This window comes from Pholis gunnellus (genome assembly GCF_910591455.1).
Source record: "Pholis gunnellus genome assembly, chromosome: 23".
Lineage (NCBI taxonomy): Eukaryota > Metazoa > Chordata > Actinopteri > Perciformes > Pholidae > Pholis > Pholis gunnellus.
Genome location: NC_136550.1, coordinates 9,824,557 through 9,841,136, shown reverse-complemented (window position 1 = coordinate 9,841,136; position 16,580 = coordinate 9,824,557). Strand labels below are relative to the sequence as shown.

Genomic DNA, 16,580 nt, shown 5'->3' with positions numbered 1-16,580 from the left:
CCCTGAAATAAAAAACAAATATGGCTGAGGAGGAAGCCTGCAGATCTCTGTTTCCTGTGTACACAGGTACGCTCGAGCAATCTTGGCTTCGTCTTCGCAGCTTAATCAAAGAAGTCACCGAGGTGGACGAGGAGGAAACGCGGATCTACAGAATCTTGAAAATCACCGGAACCAGCAGAGCAAAAACCTCAAACACTATTTTACAGACACTCAACTTGCAGCAGCGTTAAGACGATGGCTCCATGTGGAATAGAGCATGTGTAGCGTGTGTGTGTGTGTGTGTGTTTTCCTTGCAGGTTTGAATTATTCCCGTAATCTCGCATCCAGCTTCATTCACTTGCGATGCAAAGAACGCCCGCAGGACTATGTGTCTTCTGTATCTTTATTTTTATTTTACACGGTTGCATATTCATTGGTGGAGAACCGACAGCCGGAGTCAGTCACACACGCACGCACACACACACACACGCACACGCACACGCACACACACACGCACGCACACACACACGCACACACACAGGAGAGGCGGTTTCGTTTCAAGTTGAAATTCATGCACATTTTTATTGAACAGTTATATAAAATACTTTTCATAGTTGCAAGTGCATGCCTCATCTGCCAAACAGTTTTGAAGTTAAATTACAAAAGCAAGGCTTCATGTCGTGTAGTGAATTACTTGGGCACTTAAGCAGTTCTTAAAAAAGATCGAAGTTATTTTTTTTTCCGTTTCATCTTAAAGTATTGAGCAGTATCAAACCTGTAACTGATATACAAAGCAGAGTTCCAAATAATAATAAGAATAGTAATAATAATAATAATCAAATTACACTTTCTGTGGCACATTTACAAAACAGAACAAAACCGATTTTACCTGTTATATGACACAAACAGCTAATCATGCATTTTTGAGTTACACATGTAACCACACACCTCACAAGAATTGTCAAACATGCTTAATTGGACTGTGTGCACTTACACGCGCAGGTTAAAAATATGATTTCTCATCCATCTTAGATAATGAAATGCTTCAATTACAAAAGAAGTTGAAGGCATAGAGCATCATGGTGTTAATTGAAAGTATGCAGGTATATACGTTTCCAGTATATGTTCACTAAAGCGCAGTATATTTCAAAACAGGCCTCCGCAGCCACGGTATTCAGATTTTCTATTTCCTTTGTTTGATTTTTATAAAACATGCATAGGCAGACACTTTTAAGTTTATTGTATTCTTTTTTTTTACACAATATAGGTTCTCTATTTTTACTTTGTTCGCAATACTTAAAAAGAGAAAAATGAACACTCAATTCCAGCAAGCCACAATAAATCTACCCCCCAACCCCTTCCAAAAGAGACAAAAAATAGACATATTTGCAAATGATAGATAGGTAAATGTAAATTCCAGTTATGAAACTCAAGAAAATAGGTATTCATTACAGAGTTATTTAGCCATTATACAGAAAAATCAGGTCAGAGCACACACCAAAAGAACCTGAGGTAAGCATAATATGTACAAAACCATAAAACGTTCCATTATTTGGCATTTCGACAACATTGCAACATTCTTTTTAAGACTGCCTAATTAATTTCAGAGCTATTTTATAAGAGTAGCAAAAAAAAAATTTATCAATAAATAGTCCTTATTTAGTTTGTACACCCTTATATGTTAAAAACATGATCTCATGTCCTGTCCTTTTTAGTGCTGTATTTTTGTAAACGTACAATAGTTAGTAAGAAGTTACACGACTTTCCATTTTCGGTGTAAATGAGCGAGGGTCTTTCAAGACATAAAAGAAAAGAAAAATCACCTTTAAGATCTCTCCGTCCCTCCTTCTCGCTGACATATGGCGGAGAATCAAGCACAACAGAGGCCCGACCGGTCAGAAATGTGATTCGGCAATAACTTAGCAGATTTGACTATGAACTAATATTTTGAAGGCATATCCAAAGACTAGAAAGTGAGATGTCCCCCCCCCCCCCCCGCCCCGAGCTTGAGTCATAGATGCCTCCCCCCCCCCCCTCCTTTCTACACCTTCACCCGTTGCCCCTTTTCTGCGGTGGCGGGCGGTGATGACAGGGCAGCCCCGTCGGCCAAGGTGGCGCCTGCCGCCGGCCTTCACTGGATGTTGTCTCCGCTGCTGGTGCTGCCTTTGGCGTCCGTGCCGTTGGTCTCCGAGGACAGGGCCTTGTTGAGGGAGTTGAGGCTGGCGTCGGAGGGCAAGCCGTCTCGCCGCGGCGGCATCCTCTCGTTGATGCGATCCAGACCCTTCGCCTCGGCGAAGCTGTTGATCTTGTGCTGGGGCGAGAAGCCCTTGATGGCTGTTGGGGGGGGATGCAAGAAAAAGGAAAAGAGGGGGGGGGGGGGGAGAGATCAGGAGCGATTTTAGGGGGGAGGGATTCAATGATGAAGAGAATGGGGGTGTCACTTGCTCGCATTCACTCACACATCACCAGATTTGGCTTATCTTTGGTTTGGTCTTGGACCATGGGATTGTTGTAACAAAAAAAAAGACGTGTTGAACTGAGAAGACGACAACATACAGACGGCATCTGAGGAGCTGTTGGCTAATAAGTGCCAGTCAACCATGAAAAATGAGTAACTGATGTGAATAAGCACATTTTCCCAAAACGTACACCTATTCCTATATGTTCTATATAGTGCTATATGTGTGATGCAACACAAGTCTATTCATAAGGCTGAAGTAACATTGTACAGCATCTTTACTTATTCATCGTTTAGAGTGTTTAGTAGTTTTAATAACAGAACAATTAATATAAAAAGGGTATAACTCATTTTCATGAAATGACAACACATTAACACCATTTATCAGAGTTTGAAAAATGATATAACTGCACAGACAAAAAAGGATTAAACAATCCTTCTAAATCTATAGAGGGCACTCCTGGAATCAGGGTCAACAGGTTTTCACTGTGCCATCAATCCACGCTTTTATAATCAGTATCTGTGAAAAGACTCCGACAGTAACCGGACCATCTAATGACCATCTTGTACATGCCGTTTTTGGAAATCTTAAAACATTGCTAAAATATGGCATATATAATTGGGCACATTCCAGAACACCTGAGGACCCCAAACATCCAGATTGCCCCGTCACGTCACAGATTAAAAAAAAAAAAAAACGACAAAAAAAGGGAAGAAGGAGAATGATCCAAAAAAAAAAAAAAAAAAGAACGAGGGGAGGACAATAATAATAAAAAAAACACTAGAGTGGAGCCCACTGAGACATTCACTTCCACAAAATAGAACCACGTTGAGACGGAGCTCACGTACAAAGACACTACAGAGGTACTCGGGGTGCTAACGACTTGTTACGTCTGCTTGGAGCATGCAGCAATTTAAGGGTTCACTGGAGGTTACGAGGGGTGGAGGTCACAATAGCGTTTAGACTGGAGGTCAATGACAAAACAAGATTCAATTGAACTGAATAATGGGGAGAGAATAGCAGCTGGTTTATAAAAGTACCACTGCGTTGAATAAACCCAGTCCGACACAGATGCATCATGACATTTGTCAACTCAAAATAGTTTTATTCAATGGAATGGGATTGTAAGTATTGCCTTATTAGTCCATTATTCAGCTTGATCAAGTTTCATTTCAGCCCATCTTAACGCCAAAAAGTTTTAATTGTGTTACTTCCACCTCTCATAAAGGCCGGGGGCGGGGGGGGGGGGGGGGTCTTAATAGTAAATTATAATTGCAAAGACCCTTTATCAGAATGAGGAAGGGAAGGGGGCATCATTTTAGACAACAAATTGGGGAGCGTGGAGCAGGGCATGATGGGTAGTGTGGTTGTGTTGCTGCATAGCACAGGTCAGACACAGGTTATTAGCAGCTCACAGGAAAGAACACGACACAGCAGGGCCACAGAGGATCCACGTGGAGAGAGAGAAGCAGAGGAGTGTCTCCACACCACAGTGGACTGTCCTCTGTGGGGCTAAAGAGGAAGTACTGGACAACGCCAACGTAAATAGCAGCTGGCAAACTGCTATTTAGCCCGCAGTTGAGGTTGCTCTTGCGCCAGAGGCGATGTGAATAAAAATGTTTTTTTTCGGGAGAATCCAATTTGGATTTCAAAAGCCTCCTGTGGAGCGTTTTAACTCGATTAAAATCAGATTGAGCTCGAAAGAAGACTGCGGTATTATTATATTAAACTCAACAGCAACAACAATGCACAACTGCTTCAGTCGTTTCAAAGGGGAAATAATATTAGAAAGCTTTCATAGCAAGATTTAACTGTATTGCGTGAGGGCAGAGCAGTTGGTACGCCATCTAGCACGGTGCTATTACCATGCTATTACCATGCTATTACCACGCTGAGTGATTTAAATCTCCAGAACTTTAACAGCTTTAGATAAAGAAAACAAGACTTTATTAACATAGTTTACACAAATTCTGTCTGTGTAAGCATTCTACACAGGATCAAAAATATGTTGAGAAAAGATCTACAAAGCACTGTATGGGTTGAGGTGCTAGTGCTCTAGCGCTACTGGATACAGTATGGTAGCCAGCCGGTGCCTCTGCTATCTGGTAAAAGCTCCTTAGGAATGCCAGAGGACCTGATGATGCCCATTTATTTACACCTCCCACGTTATGCGAGTGTGAACGTGCATTTCCTTAAAAAAAGGCAACCTCTATCCTGAACCTGGATGGTCCGATACTCGTCAGTGAAAGATTACATAAACGGTGATATTTTAACTTCTGAAATGAAAAGCAAAGTATTGCTATGATGGTGTTATAGCACGTTTAGAACTTACTTAGTACTTGCTTTGCACTCACTCAAAATCAGTGTGACTTTGAAAACTATGAAATCCATTCCCCTTTAAAACATCGTGTGACCACAGGATTCCCTAAACGACTTACTTCTTTTTCCTCTGTTAATACTAGGACACATTTTGTTAGCCCAAACACCCAACACACTCTATTCAAGCACCAGCGAGATGAATGAAAACCCGGCGGAGCCCCCCGTCTTATTGCCGTGAAAAGCAACAGAAGAGGGCGGCCAGACCCATTTACCTTCGTCAGCCTCAATAGCTTCAATAGTAGCTGAAGAGAAGAAGAGGGGGGTTGCAAAACGAATGAGAGAAGTGAGCAGAGGAGTTCATTTGGTCCTAGGTACAAGTCAATGAGCAGCAAAGACAGCCAATGCCGACAACAAAAGGTTAACGTCATCTCCACATTTCTTTTCTTTTTTGGTTTTATGACAAAAAAGGACACATGGATGTTAGCAGAGAGGAGAGAGGAAGAGGGATGAGCCTTAGCTTTAAGATGAGTTCCAGATCTGTAAAAAGGGAAGGTGACACATGTGACCCCGTGGAGAGGATTTTGAGGTACTTTGAAAAGTCTGACAAGGTCGGACAAAACGAATCAATGCGGTGACGGGAAAAAGGAAAAATGAATACGGCAGGGACGAACATTGATAGCGAATACGACAGGTTAAAGCAGGAAATAGATTAGTTCTTAACCATTGCGCAAATCAGGCCATACATTGTGAAAGGAGTGTTGAAATAGGACGAATGGAAAACAAGAACAAGGGTTTTTTTTAAGTGCATGTGTGACTGTGGGGGGGGGGGGGGGCATGGCTGTGGCTTGGTCGTCAATGTGAAATCGAAGCGCCGTAGACACATGGAGGCAGCGTTACTTGTGGTGTTGTGCGCGACATGAAGCAGCATCTGCAACTGCAGGATTAGCATCTTTTGATATGAAATATCAAAAATGCTGGCTTACTGTTGTGAGGTGTGATGGGGGGGGGGGGGGGGGGGGGGGGGGGGGGGCAGGTGGGCGGGGGGGAGGAGAGAAAACCTTTTGGCGTTTTAACCACTTACCAATTCCTTACGGTCGTCCTTGAGATTATAAATTTACATACAGTACAACGTTGTGAATCAGCTTCACACAAAGACAGGGATGAAGGCAAGAAGGTGAAAGTAACTTAACGGCTATACAGTACTGACGACTACGGGACATACTACCATGAGGATGAGGTTACAGAAAGGGCGCGAGAGGCCACAGAGTGTCAACGGAATGGCTGATGGAGTCAACATTACAGTAGAAGCACACTGGCGTCTGCTTAAAAAGGAGGGGAGCAATGTGATTCTACCAATGTTGCAACAGGAATCTCTGAACATCACTCTACCTTCACTGGGGTTCTCTTTAGTGTCAGCTGCTTCACAAATACTCTCAAACTTCCATAATCGTATGTTAAATCCTTAGGACCGCCACTGTTAAAACAGGTCATCAGCGGAAAACACAATCTCTCGAGATGCGAGTGTGTTTAGTGGTTTCAAAGTTCTGATGAAACTCTAAAATAAAACAGGTCATATTGGGTTAAAAGCCATCTATTAGAGACGCTGTTTGTGTACACAGTGGCATAGGATATGTTCCATTACTATGAATTTAGAGCTTTGTTTATGACTTAAATCGACATCCGTAGAGGAGAGCATCCCGTCCTCCCTAATTGAGATACGCAGGATTGCCAATTTTGTCCGGATGTTATGTCAAATTTGATCACTTCTCCTCCCACAGAAGGTCACAATGCAATTCGAAGCGGGCCCAGCTCAGAATCTATGCTCCGTGTGTACTTTGTGTTCCGTGATTTGTGGAAACAACAAGAACTTCTTCTGCTGTTTGCAGCCAAGAATTCCCCATCAATCTATCTGCTACGTGCATCTTCCAAACTGTTAATCTGAGTGCTAATGTTCTTTAATTAAAGCGAAACTATGGAACTTTAGATGTAAAAAATAAAAGACACATTCTTTCAAAAGCGATAAAACAAACCTAACTTGGTTTTCTAGTGTACACCCTGCTGTAGTGCTAGCTGATGTGTGAGAACCTGTGAGAGGAGAGGGAAGTTGTCTGGATTTCTGCTTCGTTTTTTGTAAAGGAAAGGCAGACAGCGGTTATCCCCCTTTCATTCACAGTCGCTTGTGTCAATTCCAATTCATCCTTTGGATCACAGAGAGTCCCGTGTCTATCCCGACGGAGCCCTGCTGGGATCCACAACTATAGCGCTCAAATTTGGGCAATAAAGTGACCATTTCTGTCAGGAGTTCCAAGTAAATTTGGAGTGTTTGTAAAGGCGTTTCCAGAAAGGCCTTTACTTCCTTTGCTGCAGCAGCTTGTCAAACTCATTTAGGGAGTGTTTGGAATTCAACATAAGAGGGTGGACTGAACTCTAAACTTGTCTCACAAAAGAAATAAAAAAATTAAAAAAAAAAGCGAAAAGAAAAACAACACAACAGAATACTTGCACAACCGATTATACCTGCGGTTTCTAGAAAGAAAGGAGAAAGAAAAAGATACAGGTAATATTTGAGATAAAACCAGTGGAATATAGAAAGAGACGGGGAGACAGGGTATTAATGCGAGACACACTAGAGAAGACAAAGGGGACAAAGAAAGTCTGCTGAACGTATGTGGCCCTGAAGAGGAGCCTATCGACAGGAAATGTAACTTGATAGGCTATCGTCATTTATACATCAAAGCTTCATAGAGCAGCCGTTATCGCTTAGAAGTATTTAACTAAAACATGCAGTATAGAAAGGATGCTACCGAGTCAAGCTGCCAGAAACATTTGACTTAATTTACTTGGGGGGGGGGGGGGGGGGGGAAGGGAAGGAGTCTATATACACAGTATTCCCTAAACACTGAGCTAGCACTTTATTCAGGGCATTGCTGCGTAAGGGGAATTCATGTGTGAGAGAGAATCCTTTCTGGGGGGGGCCGAAGCTGGGGGTCTCGGGGTACTTGGTGACAGTCTTACCATTCTGCAGCTTCTCTTTGCCACCGGACAACACTCCGCTTGGTAGCATGCCTGTCGGGGTCAGTCCCTTCAGCGTCAGCACGCTCTCACTCTCCTCTCTGAAATAGCAACACAGAAATGCACACATTTACTCCAGTACGTACTACTTCCTGTAGGATATTTTTTTTAATATATATAAATAACAAAAGTGGGTTTATCTGAGCCTGAGAGCATTCAGTAAAGTTGGGGCTGAAAAACCAAAACAATGAGCTGAAAGACACTGAAACCATCCGTGGAGCTGAGGTGCAACTACAACGGTAGAACGTACAGGACACAAGGGAGTTCTTTTTAAAGTTTGCATACCTGAGCACAGAAAATACCCTGGCCATCTTGCCAATGGCACGAATCTTGTTGCGGATGACCTCTTTACGGGCAGAAGCTGTGGCACCTGGAGGGGTCAGAGGTCAGACACAGTCACACAAGCTGTGACTCATGCATACTAAAACCACGTCCTGTGGAAGTGTAACACAGACTTCCCTGTCTGATGTTCTGTGTGTCGTTTACGTTTAGTAAATGTGGTCGGACGCAGCGAGTATTTTGGACTATTAATTTGATCCAGAAGTGCGTCAGACGGACACGATGCACACATGTAGGTTACTGAAGTTCAGCTGATACCAAATACGTTTAGATCCACCCACACATCACGACAACTGAGTGATTCTCAGCATTCAGTGCACTCATGCCACCTGTCTGTACTGTACCATCAGTGGTGTTCAGTTGAAGTCCCTTTCACTCCTACACACTATTTTGGCCAGGCAGTACTTGGTACCACTGAACATGGTTAAAACATCTGTACATGGCCTTTGGTCCTTGTCCAAACATGTCTTATCAGCACTTTTAGATGAGCACACTCTATATATGAATTTTCCTGTGCTGTGTTTTGGTTGCGGAGACTCAAACAGGAATTTTCCTGGACTGGAAAACAAAACTTTGTTTAAAGAGACCGCTTTTTTTTTTTTTTTTTCTTTCTTTACAGAATAACAGTTTGTCAAGGCCCCAGGGAGCCAGCTTGGAAAATGCGTGAAGTATGAAGGATGGAAATGAAGCCGATGTGTGGTGAAAGGCTGGTTAAAGGAAAGAGCTGCCCGGCTCATGTTAATCTCATCCACTGTTGAATAAACCATGACTACTTTGAAATATCGCCACAGGATCGATCGCCTGTAGTAACACTGCTTACTTCAATGTGTAAAGCAAATATATTACTTCAGCTAATGCGAATTAGCTTCCTGTAAATGTTTTTACTTGGCTTTACCCCGAAGCAGGAGCCTGTAACTGTGACTTTACCGACACGTCTTTGTGGTAAACAATTAAAGAGAGATCAATAGAAAGACTCTGTAGTAGAGTTAGTAGGTGTTTTAAACAGTGCTGTTAGTTGACAGCAGAGAGCAAGCACTGGACAAAAGTCTATCTATCTACCTCGGCACACACCGCTACGGCTAATGTTTGTACCTTTTTTGGGGGGATATATTAGCTGTCCTTCTCATGAAACACCCCCAGAAGAGAAGACAAGAGAAAGGACAGAGAGATCAGTGGATGGCCGTAGAATGAAAGATGAGGTGGTGGAGAGGGCGCAGGCGGCGAAATAAAATAAAAAAGAGGCAAGAAAGCACAACAAGTGTAAAGTCAAGCGCTGCCTTGAACATAAAAACTCTGGAAAACATAGAAAAGAGAGATTAGATGAGGTAAAACAAAGTAGTGACAACATCACAGCATGAGACAGAGAAAGGAGGAGAATGCAAAGAAAATGTGTGATAAAGTAGAGAGGTTGGAAGTATCAACATGGAGGCAACTGGAAACCATGGAAACAATAGTAGATAGAGAGCAGTGCGGGCACAGAAAACAAGATCATGAGTGAAAAGACAAAAAGGAAAGAACGATGGTGAACAATATACAAGAGATCTGAAAAAAGAAATGAGCTGAAGACGAAACAGAAAGGTGAAAGTGAGGGCAGAGTGGATCAACTCGAAAGCTCCGAGTGAATACGATTAGACGTTCAACGGCGGCTAATTGTTTGTTGTGCCGCAGTCCAAACCCACGGGAGCGTATTGCTGCCATGCCAGAGAAAGAAAAATGGATCAGCATCAACCTTACAATGTGAAAAGTGACGTCGTAATCGCGTGAGAAACAACGTTTTCATGCTCCAAATGCGATGCGGATCTTTTTCTGGCGTGGCGGCGCACCACGCTGTGTGCAAATATTAACATAGATTTGAGTTGAACTCTTTTCATTATGCTACCCAGTTATATAGTCCACGATTATTTGTGAGCTTTGATCATATGAGCTTAGCTTCAAATCAGCTGAAGGAACCGGCAGCATTTGCGTTTTCAAAAGTCTAATACGCTGCACCCCTGGGTGCTGTTTACAGAGTCATACTGTGTGCATCAGTAAACACAAAGAGAGAGAGAGAGAGAGAGGGAGGGAGAGGGAGGTGGTGGGAGGACTGGTGAGATCATTTCCTGTTTGGCAGTAAGGGGTGGGGCAGGCAGAGGGCAGCTCATTGTAGATAAGCTGTGACCAAACAGATTTCCAGAACTTGCCACTATTATGTGATTATAAAAAGCACGATTACTGTATGACTAACTGTGCCGTTTGAACCCAAGAGGACTTGCACCGCAGAGTTATGTAGCAGAACAAAACACCTCCAACAACTCTATTTAAGGCATAGCCACACTTTCAAGGCCTTACATTTGGATTTTTTTTTTTCTATTCAGACTTTCTAAGGATTCGCTGGGTAGTTAAACGAAGCATGTTCAAGGCAACACCAGAACGGTTTATTGATTCGACTGTGTCATGTGTCAATCAGAGACGGTCACTCTGTTGGTGAGATGTGGAAGAACGTTGTGGAGAGTCAATATATTTAAACTGAATGCTCTGAGAAGCAGCCATGGTATGCGTAAAAAAAAACTGTGTGATTGTGCATTCGTATGAAGTTTTGAGTGTGTGTCTGGTGCTCCTGTTGGCAGAGAACTCCCTCTAGTGGAGCTAAGGCAAACTGAAGAGGGGGGGGGGGAGAACTGTTGAGGTCGCCATTTTTCTGCCGTGCTTACCGTCCAGCTCCTCGTCAGTCGTCAGCTCATCATTGGAGCAGATGCTCAATACGTTCACAAGCATCTCAGTCACTGTAAAGAAATCAGAAAAGATATTTTACAACATGAATCCTATTTCTTTTTTTTTTTTTAAACACACCACCTCATACGTCAAATTTGTGCATGATTTCCACCTGGTAAGTGTGTGTGAAGGAAGGTTTTCCAGCCAAGCGGCGCTAGATACACGGACAAAGACTCACCCCTCCACACACACACACACACACACACACACACGGCGAGCAGTGTCCATCGGTGACCTTGCACACATTGCTAGGAATGGCCCTGTGCGGAAGGGTCGCACCCAAAATAGGCTTCCTGGGGTGAGCGAGTCAGTCATAGTTACGTGTGATCCGCTGACACAGACGTGTCACAGATCTGACAGGGGGGGGGGGGGGCGCTCTAAAAACCAAACGCCTGGAACAATCTTCAAGGCCGTGAGAGAACTCAACCGCTCCGCTCGTGTTTAAAGCCATTTCTAAACTTTCACTGACTTCTTGCTGATTTGCAGGATTTCGCTTTGTGCGTTTCTGGTTCATAAATCATGCGAATAAGTATTGTATTTATGAACTATAAAGTGTCTGAGCTACATTCCTTGAAGTCGGCCCATTTTCAAGTACCGACTCAATGTGCAATGCAACTCAATGACGCATTTGGTCGAAACTGCTTGTACTCAATGTCCTCATTTGATTGTGTATTACACCAAAGGGCGTACTCAGAATGTGTGCGTGCTCACCTTTCTCCCCGACGAAGGGCAGGGACCAGGTGAAGACGTCCATGAAGTTGGGCAGCCAGTAAGGGTGAGGTGAGCAGTTGAACTGTCGGATGTTCATTACGTTGTTCTCGTACTTCAGCACTGCCGCTGGGGGAGGGGGAGAAAAGACGGGGGAAGGTAGATGTTAACATACGCCCAAATGTGTAATAATCACAAAACCTAGGATGTGTCCGTCAACATCCACATGGCCCACGGTCTGATTATTTTAACACGTGCGCCGTGCGCGTGTTGAAGCTTACGCCATCGCCCTTTCCTGCTTCTATAGTCCTCGATAGTGCACAGCGGTCTGAAATCCATACTTGACTCCATACTTCAACAAAACCAAGAGAAAGCATCAGATCGGATTAAGGTCCAGGTCCATTACCGGCCGCCATCCTGCTCCCAACCACCACTTAGAAGCAGTGTGTGGTCTCGGCAGCTTCACATATCGAGGTACGGACCGCCCAACATGTTATTAGCCAGGAGAGAGTTACCCACAAAGCACTCTGCTTTAAAGTGCCAAGGAACAAGATGGCTGTTGGAAAATATCAGCATCTGAGGAGCTAACAGGATGGACATCAAAACGTATCCACAGCATGGTTCGATGGATTGTTTTGGACATCAAATTTGAACAAAAAGAAGACCAAAATATTCTCTACTTGTAAATATTATTTTTAACTGTAATTTTTGTGGCCTATTAAGCCAATCCCCGAGGGGACTCAAGCATTTCTTCTTTAATCATTAAAAAAAAAACAATGCCACAAAAACTTCACTTTAGGAATACTTTGAGTTTGAATGTGAAAGGTTCTTGGCTGTTTTTGTTAGTCATTTGGGACTAAAGACAATCTTCGCTACAGAGCTCCAATTGGCTACAAAACAATGGAGAAATAGTGTAAAGTGGCCAAAACGCTGTCATCAACACCACAACACCAAGCCTGGATGTAACTCAAGATGCTGTCAGATGCTGTCAGTCAAACCTCTGGGTGATGACAGTGAATAAAAGGATCCGGTATCAAACTACCTACACACAAAGACATTGTAAGGTGATTTATTAACGCTCGCGTTTGTCAGTCTCTCGCTTTGACAGAAGAGCTGATACATCTGCATAATTGAAGACTGAGATGTGAAAACTGCACAAGCATCAAGATGAAGGTAACCAGGGTTTGGGGGGGAATCAATCCCCGTTTTTCCCCGCTTTGGAACATTTCCTCTGTGTATTGATTACCGCCCCCAGTTGGTGAAGCGTGTCTGTCATTCCCAGGATTGGATGCGTGAATAACATCCCAGAAACACACGGCTCAGCATTTAGGCTCTGTAGGCTGAGCACTTTTCATTAGTTAACAGAAAACCATCAATTCCTGGTCGAGGAAGAAGGAGGGAGGGGGGGGGGGGGATAGCCAGAGGCAGCAGGGATAATAGTTATGGACACTGTAAGGTAAATTTTCCAGATTATCTGACATTGACATGAAACCACGAGATGCTAAACTGCTTACTTCCACCCACCTGCTTCTGCCATGAAAGTGTTCCTTTGTACGCTGCTAAAATACATCAAAGTCTATGTGCTGCATCGTTTCAAGAATTTATATGACTAAGTGTGCTTTGAGGAATTAGTCCAACAGCTGGGAAATGCGCTTATTTGCTTTATTGTCGAGAATTCTTTTTTTTCCTTTTCTACAAGCTAAAATGGATCCCATCAGAACAATTAAAATACTACAATCATAAAAACTAAAAAAATGATATACACATAGTGGCTTTAAATTATTCAAGCAGTTATATTGATCACGTCTCAGTGGGTGTGGTTGGGTTGTTCGGGTTAGCGGAATAAAAGCAGCAAAAGCTTAAATTTGCCTGCTGACTTTAAATGAGACGGGACGCATACTGAGTATTTCTCTGTGTGCCGTATTCAGTGTATATTTAGAGAAAGCCTTATCATAATCACATGGTCTCTGTGCCCCGCTGACATAGAAACCACCTCCCAAACACTGACCACAGAACGCCCCGTGTGACCTCACCCATGATTAAGGCCCGGTGTGAACGTGGGTGCTGAGGAAAAAACATGAGAGCCGCCCGTCACAAATATATCGGCGCTGAATATATATATATATATATATATATATAGAAGCCCCAGCCTCTTGCATACACAAGGCCAGTCTGGTGGCCCAGATCTGGGGAAAGCGGACACCATGGCTGGGTCACCGTGGGGGACTTTCCTGCCTCGGTCTCTCCCTCCCTCCCTCCCTCCCTCTCTCTCTCCGGTCGGGAATAGCTCATCCAACCTGGCATCCCAAGCAGCTAGAACCTCGGTCGTAACACAAATGGGGTCAGAAAACATCCTGCTAGGCTGAAGTTTGCCCCAGTGTGTGTGTGTGTGTGCGCGCGTGCGTGCGCGTGTGGAATCAATGAGGCATGGTAATGCATATAGTGCAGTAACTATGCAATCAAAGTGGTCCCTTAAGTATTGCAAAGCATTTACATTCCACTGCAGTCACCTCTTTATCCCAGGCTGCACAGATGAACATGAACACACACACACACACACACACACACCTCCTGCACGGGAACATCCAAGTACTGTATAATTATTCTACCATTATCATCGATAGCGGCAAAACCCGACAACTCAGTCCAATCAGAAAAGCATTGCATTACCGTGACACACACACAGACGCACACACACACACACACACACGGGGGGGGGCAGTGGGTGCGTGTGCGTCGGCGTGCATGACAGCAGTTGCGCGCGTGGGCAGGCCTTGCATAAACATCACATACTCCATAAACATGGTCGAAGCACTTGATTGAATGCAGCCACGAAAAAAGAAAGAGAAAAAAGGCAGAGCGGGGGAGAAGGTCAGCTCCCCCGCCGTCCCTCCTATCGAATCGGATTCCCTTTAAAAAAGGAACAAGACACACCCGACAACCTCCCCCGTGCAAAACAAACATCTTGGTCGAGCTCCGGGTGAGAGCAGGTCAAGGCCCACGTTTGTTTCTTTTCTTTTGAGATTCCGTTTAACGCGCAGATATAATGGCGACAAAAACAACACGTCGCCGCGTCCCCATTATCCACACATGCTGCACAACAAATGCTTAGGAGTTATTTCCCAGGCAGCAGGAGGGCACTGCCTTTGTGGCGAACCAGCCGGGGAGCTCCGTGTTCAACACTGCACGTCGGCCACTAGATGTCTCTGCTGCTCCGGCGGCGGGGCTGAAAGCCCGGGTGGCTGAGGCCAAGCCTGCTGCCACGGTAACACAGATATTGCGAGCCGGCGCCCCGCTCATTACTTATTCAAAAGGGAGTGCCTCGAGCCGGTTTCCCCGGGTAACGAGGACTGTTAAGTCTGCTTTGAGAAGAGGGGGAGATTCCCGCCGTCCTGCCCCCCGACGCTTTAATGCTGACTGCATAGCTGTCTCTAAGGCCTCTTGTATCAAGTTCCACTGGATTAGTATCGCAGGCCAGCCGCTTCAGACCTTCTTGGTCCATTACATTCGGCGGCTCTCCTCCATTTCATGTCAGACACATGGGATGGCAGGGACTGAATGTAGTCTGTGTACAGTTGAACAATGCATGAATGCTTTCTAATTCATAAATCAATGAAACAAGTTGTAGTAGAGAGTAGAGTAGAGTAGAGAGTAGTATTGGGTTGGGACAAGACACCTCGTCGTGTTTGACAAATGACAACAGGTGGATGATGATTTCAGAATCTCATGGTCTTTCCTCCAGTTTGCTCAGTTGTCGTGGATTTACCATACTTACTCAAAAATATGACGATAACGGGAACAATGAGTCGAGCAAATAAGCTCAATTTGAATCAGAAGTGATGAAACTGCAACAATACCCAGAACTACACGCTACACTCACCAATGACCCATAACTGGGCATACATGACACGGTAATGACTTTAAGATCCCGCTTTGTGTGGACCGAGTAGCACCTGTCCGGCATTACGTCGTTATTATTTCTTGGTTGATGCCGCATGTTTACAGGAAACTGAAGGGAAGCCCAGTAATGACCAGAGTGATAACAGATGGGCGGTTCATCTGTGCCAGGGATACTCTTCTCGCTGGCACCCGTGACGAGGGGGGGGGGGGGGGGGGGGGGGGGGGGAGTGAATTCCCTGCTGCGCTGGCGTCAGCACTGCCATAGCTTTCCATCCTGCCGTTCATTCCAGTGGCAGGGCCAGGAGCCAATCACGCCACTCCATTTCCTTCCTCTTCAAATCACCCGTCCCCCAGTCAACCTGCCAATCGGCACCTGACCCGCAGCGCCTCCTCATCAAACAACGGCACAAGGGAGGAGCAAGACATTTCATTGGGTTCTATATGGTTCAACAGGTGCGGGATGAATCCAACCCAACCAATCCTTCCGTGTCTCAGGAGTGAGATTTAATACAAATTAGCGTCAACGGCGTTGCCAACATCTCGGTCATTTAGCTTTTATTCCATCAAAGCACCATAGCCATTAGGACTCAGTAGTTGGCTTTCGGGGGCCAGTCAATAATGATGCAGCAGAAAACATTCCATTAATACAAAACCGCAAGCAATCTCCAAAGTGTGCAACTGCCAACTACACCCCACCCACCACCCCCCCTTCCTCCTCCTCTTCCTCCTCCTCCTCCTCCTCCTCCTCCTCCTCCTCCTCTCCCTCCACTGCAGTCCCTTCAGAACTCGAAGCTCAAACAGTGAAAACTGCTAAATCACTGCTGCTGTGTTTTCATTTAACACAGCTCCCCCCGCCAGCGCTGGAGTGCAGGGGTGCGGTGTGCGGGGGTCAGCGCTGCGATGGACAGCCGGTCAGCGGCCTGACACTTACTGCAAAGCCAACAGTTTGACTCAAACGACAAAAGGATTGATGGGTGGCATCCCTGAAGCAGGACTTCATATCTTTACAGAGTCACATCCTGAGCATCATTCACGCGCTGATCGATCCGACTC

At 44.7% G+C, this 16,580-nt stretch overlaps 1 protein-coding gene across 3 annotated transcripts in view; it reads right to left on the bottom strand.

Moving 5' to 3' along the window:
* Positions 1-2,025: 2,025 nt before the first annotated feature.
* The window catches only part of LOC306714737 (protein phosphatase 3 catalytic subunit alpha), a 78,466-nt gene continuing 63,911 nt past the window's right edge, over positions 2,026-16,580 (bottom strand). The window contains exons 9-14 of one of the 3 annotated variants that reach the window (XM_079184857.1): positions 11,631-11,756; positions 10,859-10,930; positions 9,261-9,287; positions 8,115-8,199; positions 7,773-7,870; positions 2,026-2,313 (exon numbers count right to left, since the gene is read on the bottom strand). In XM_079184857.1, the coding sequence (XP_079040983.1) occupies positions 2,111-2,313; positions 7,773-7,870; positions 8,115-8,199; positions 9,261-9,287; positions 10,859-10,930; positions 11,631-11,756 (611 nt within the window). In that variant the 3' untranslated portion in view covers positions 2,026-2,110. Of the gene's footprint in view, positions 2,314-5,029; positions 5,060-7,772; positions 7,871-8,114; positions 8,200-9,260; positions 9,288-10,858; positions 10,931-11,630; positions 11,757-16,580 lie in introns of all 3 variants that reach the window. The other 2 variants (XM_079184859.1, XM_079184858.1) reach the window with 2 other exon arrangements.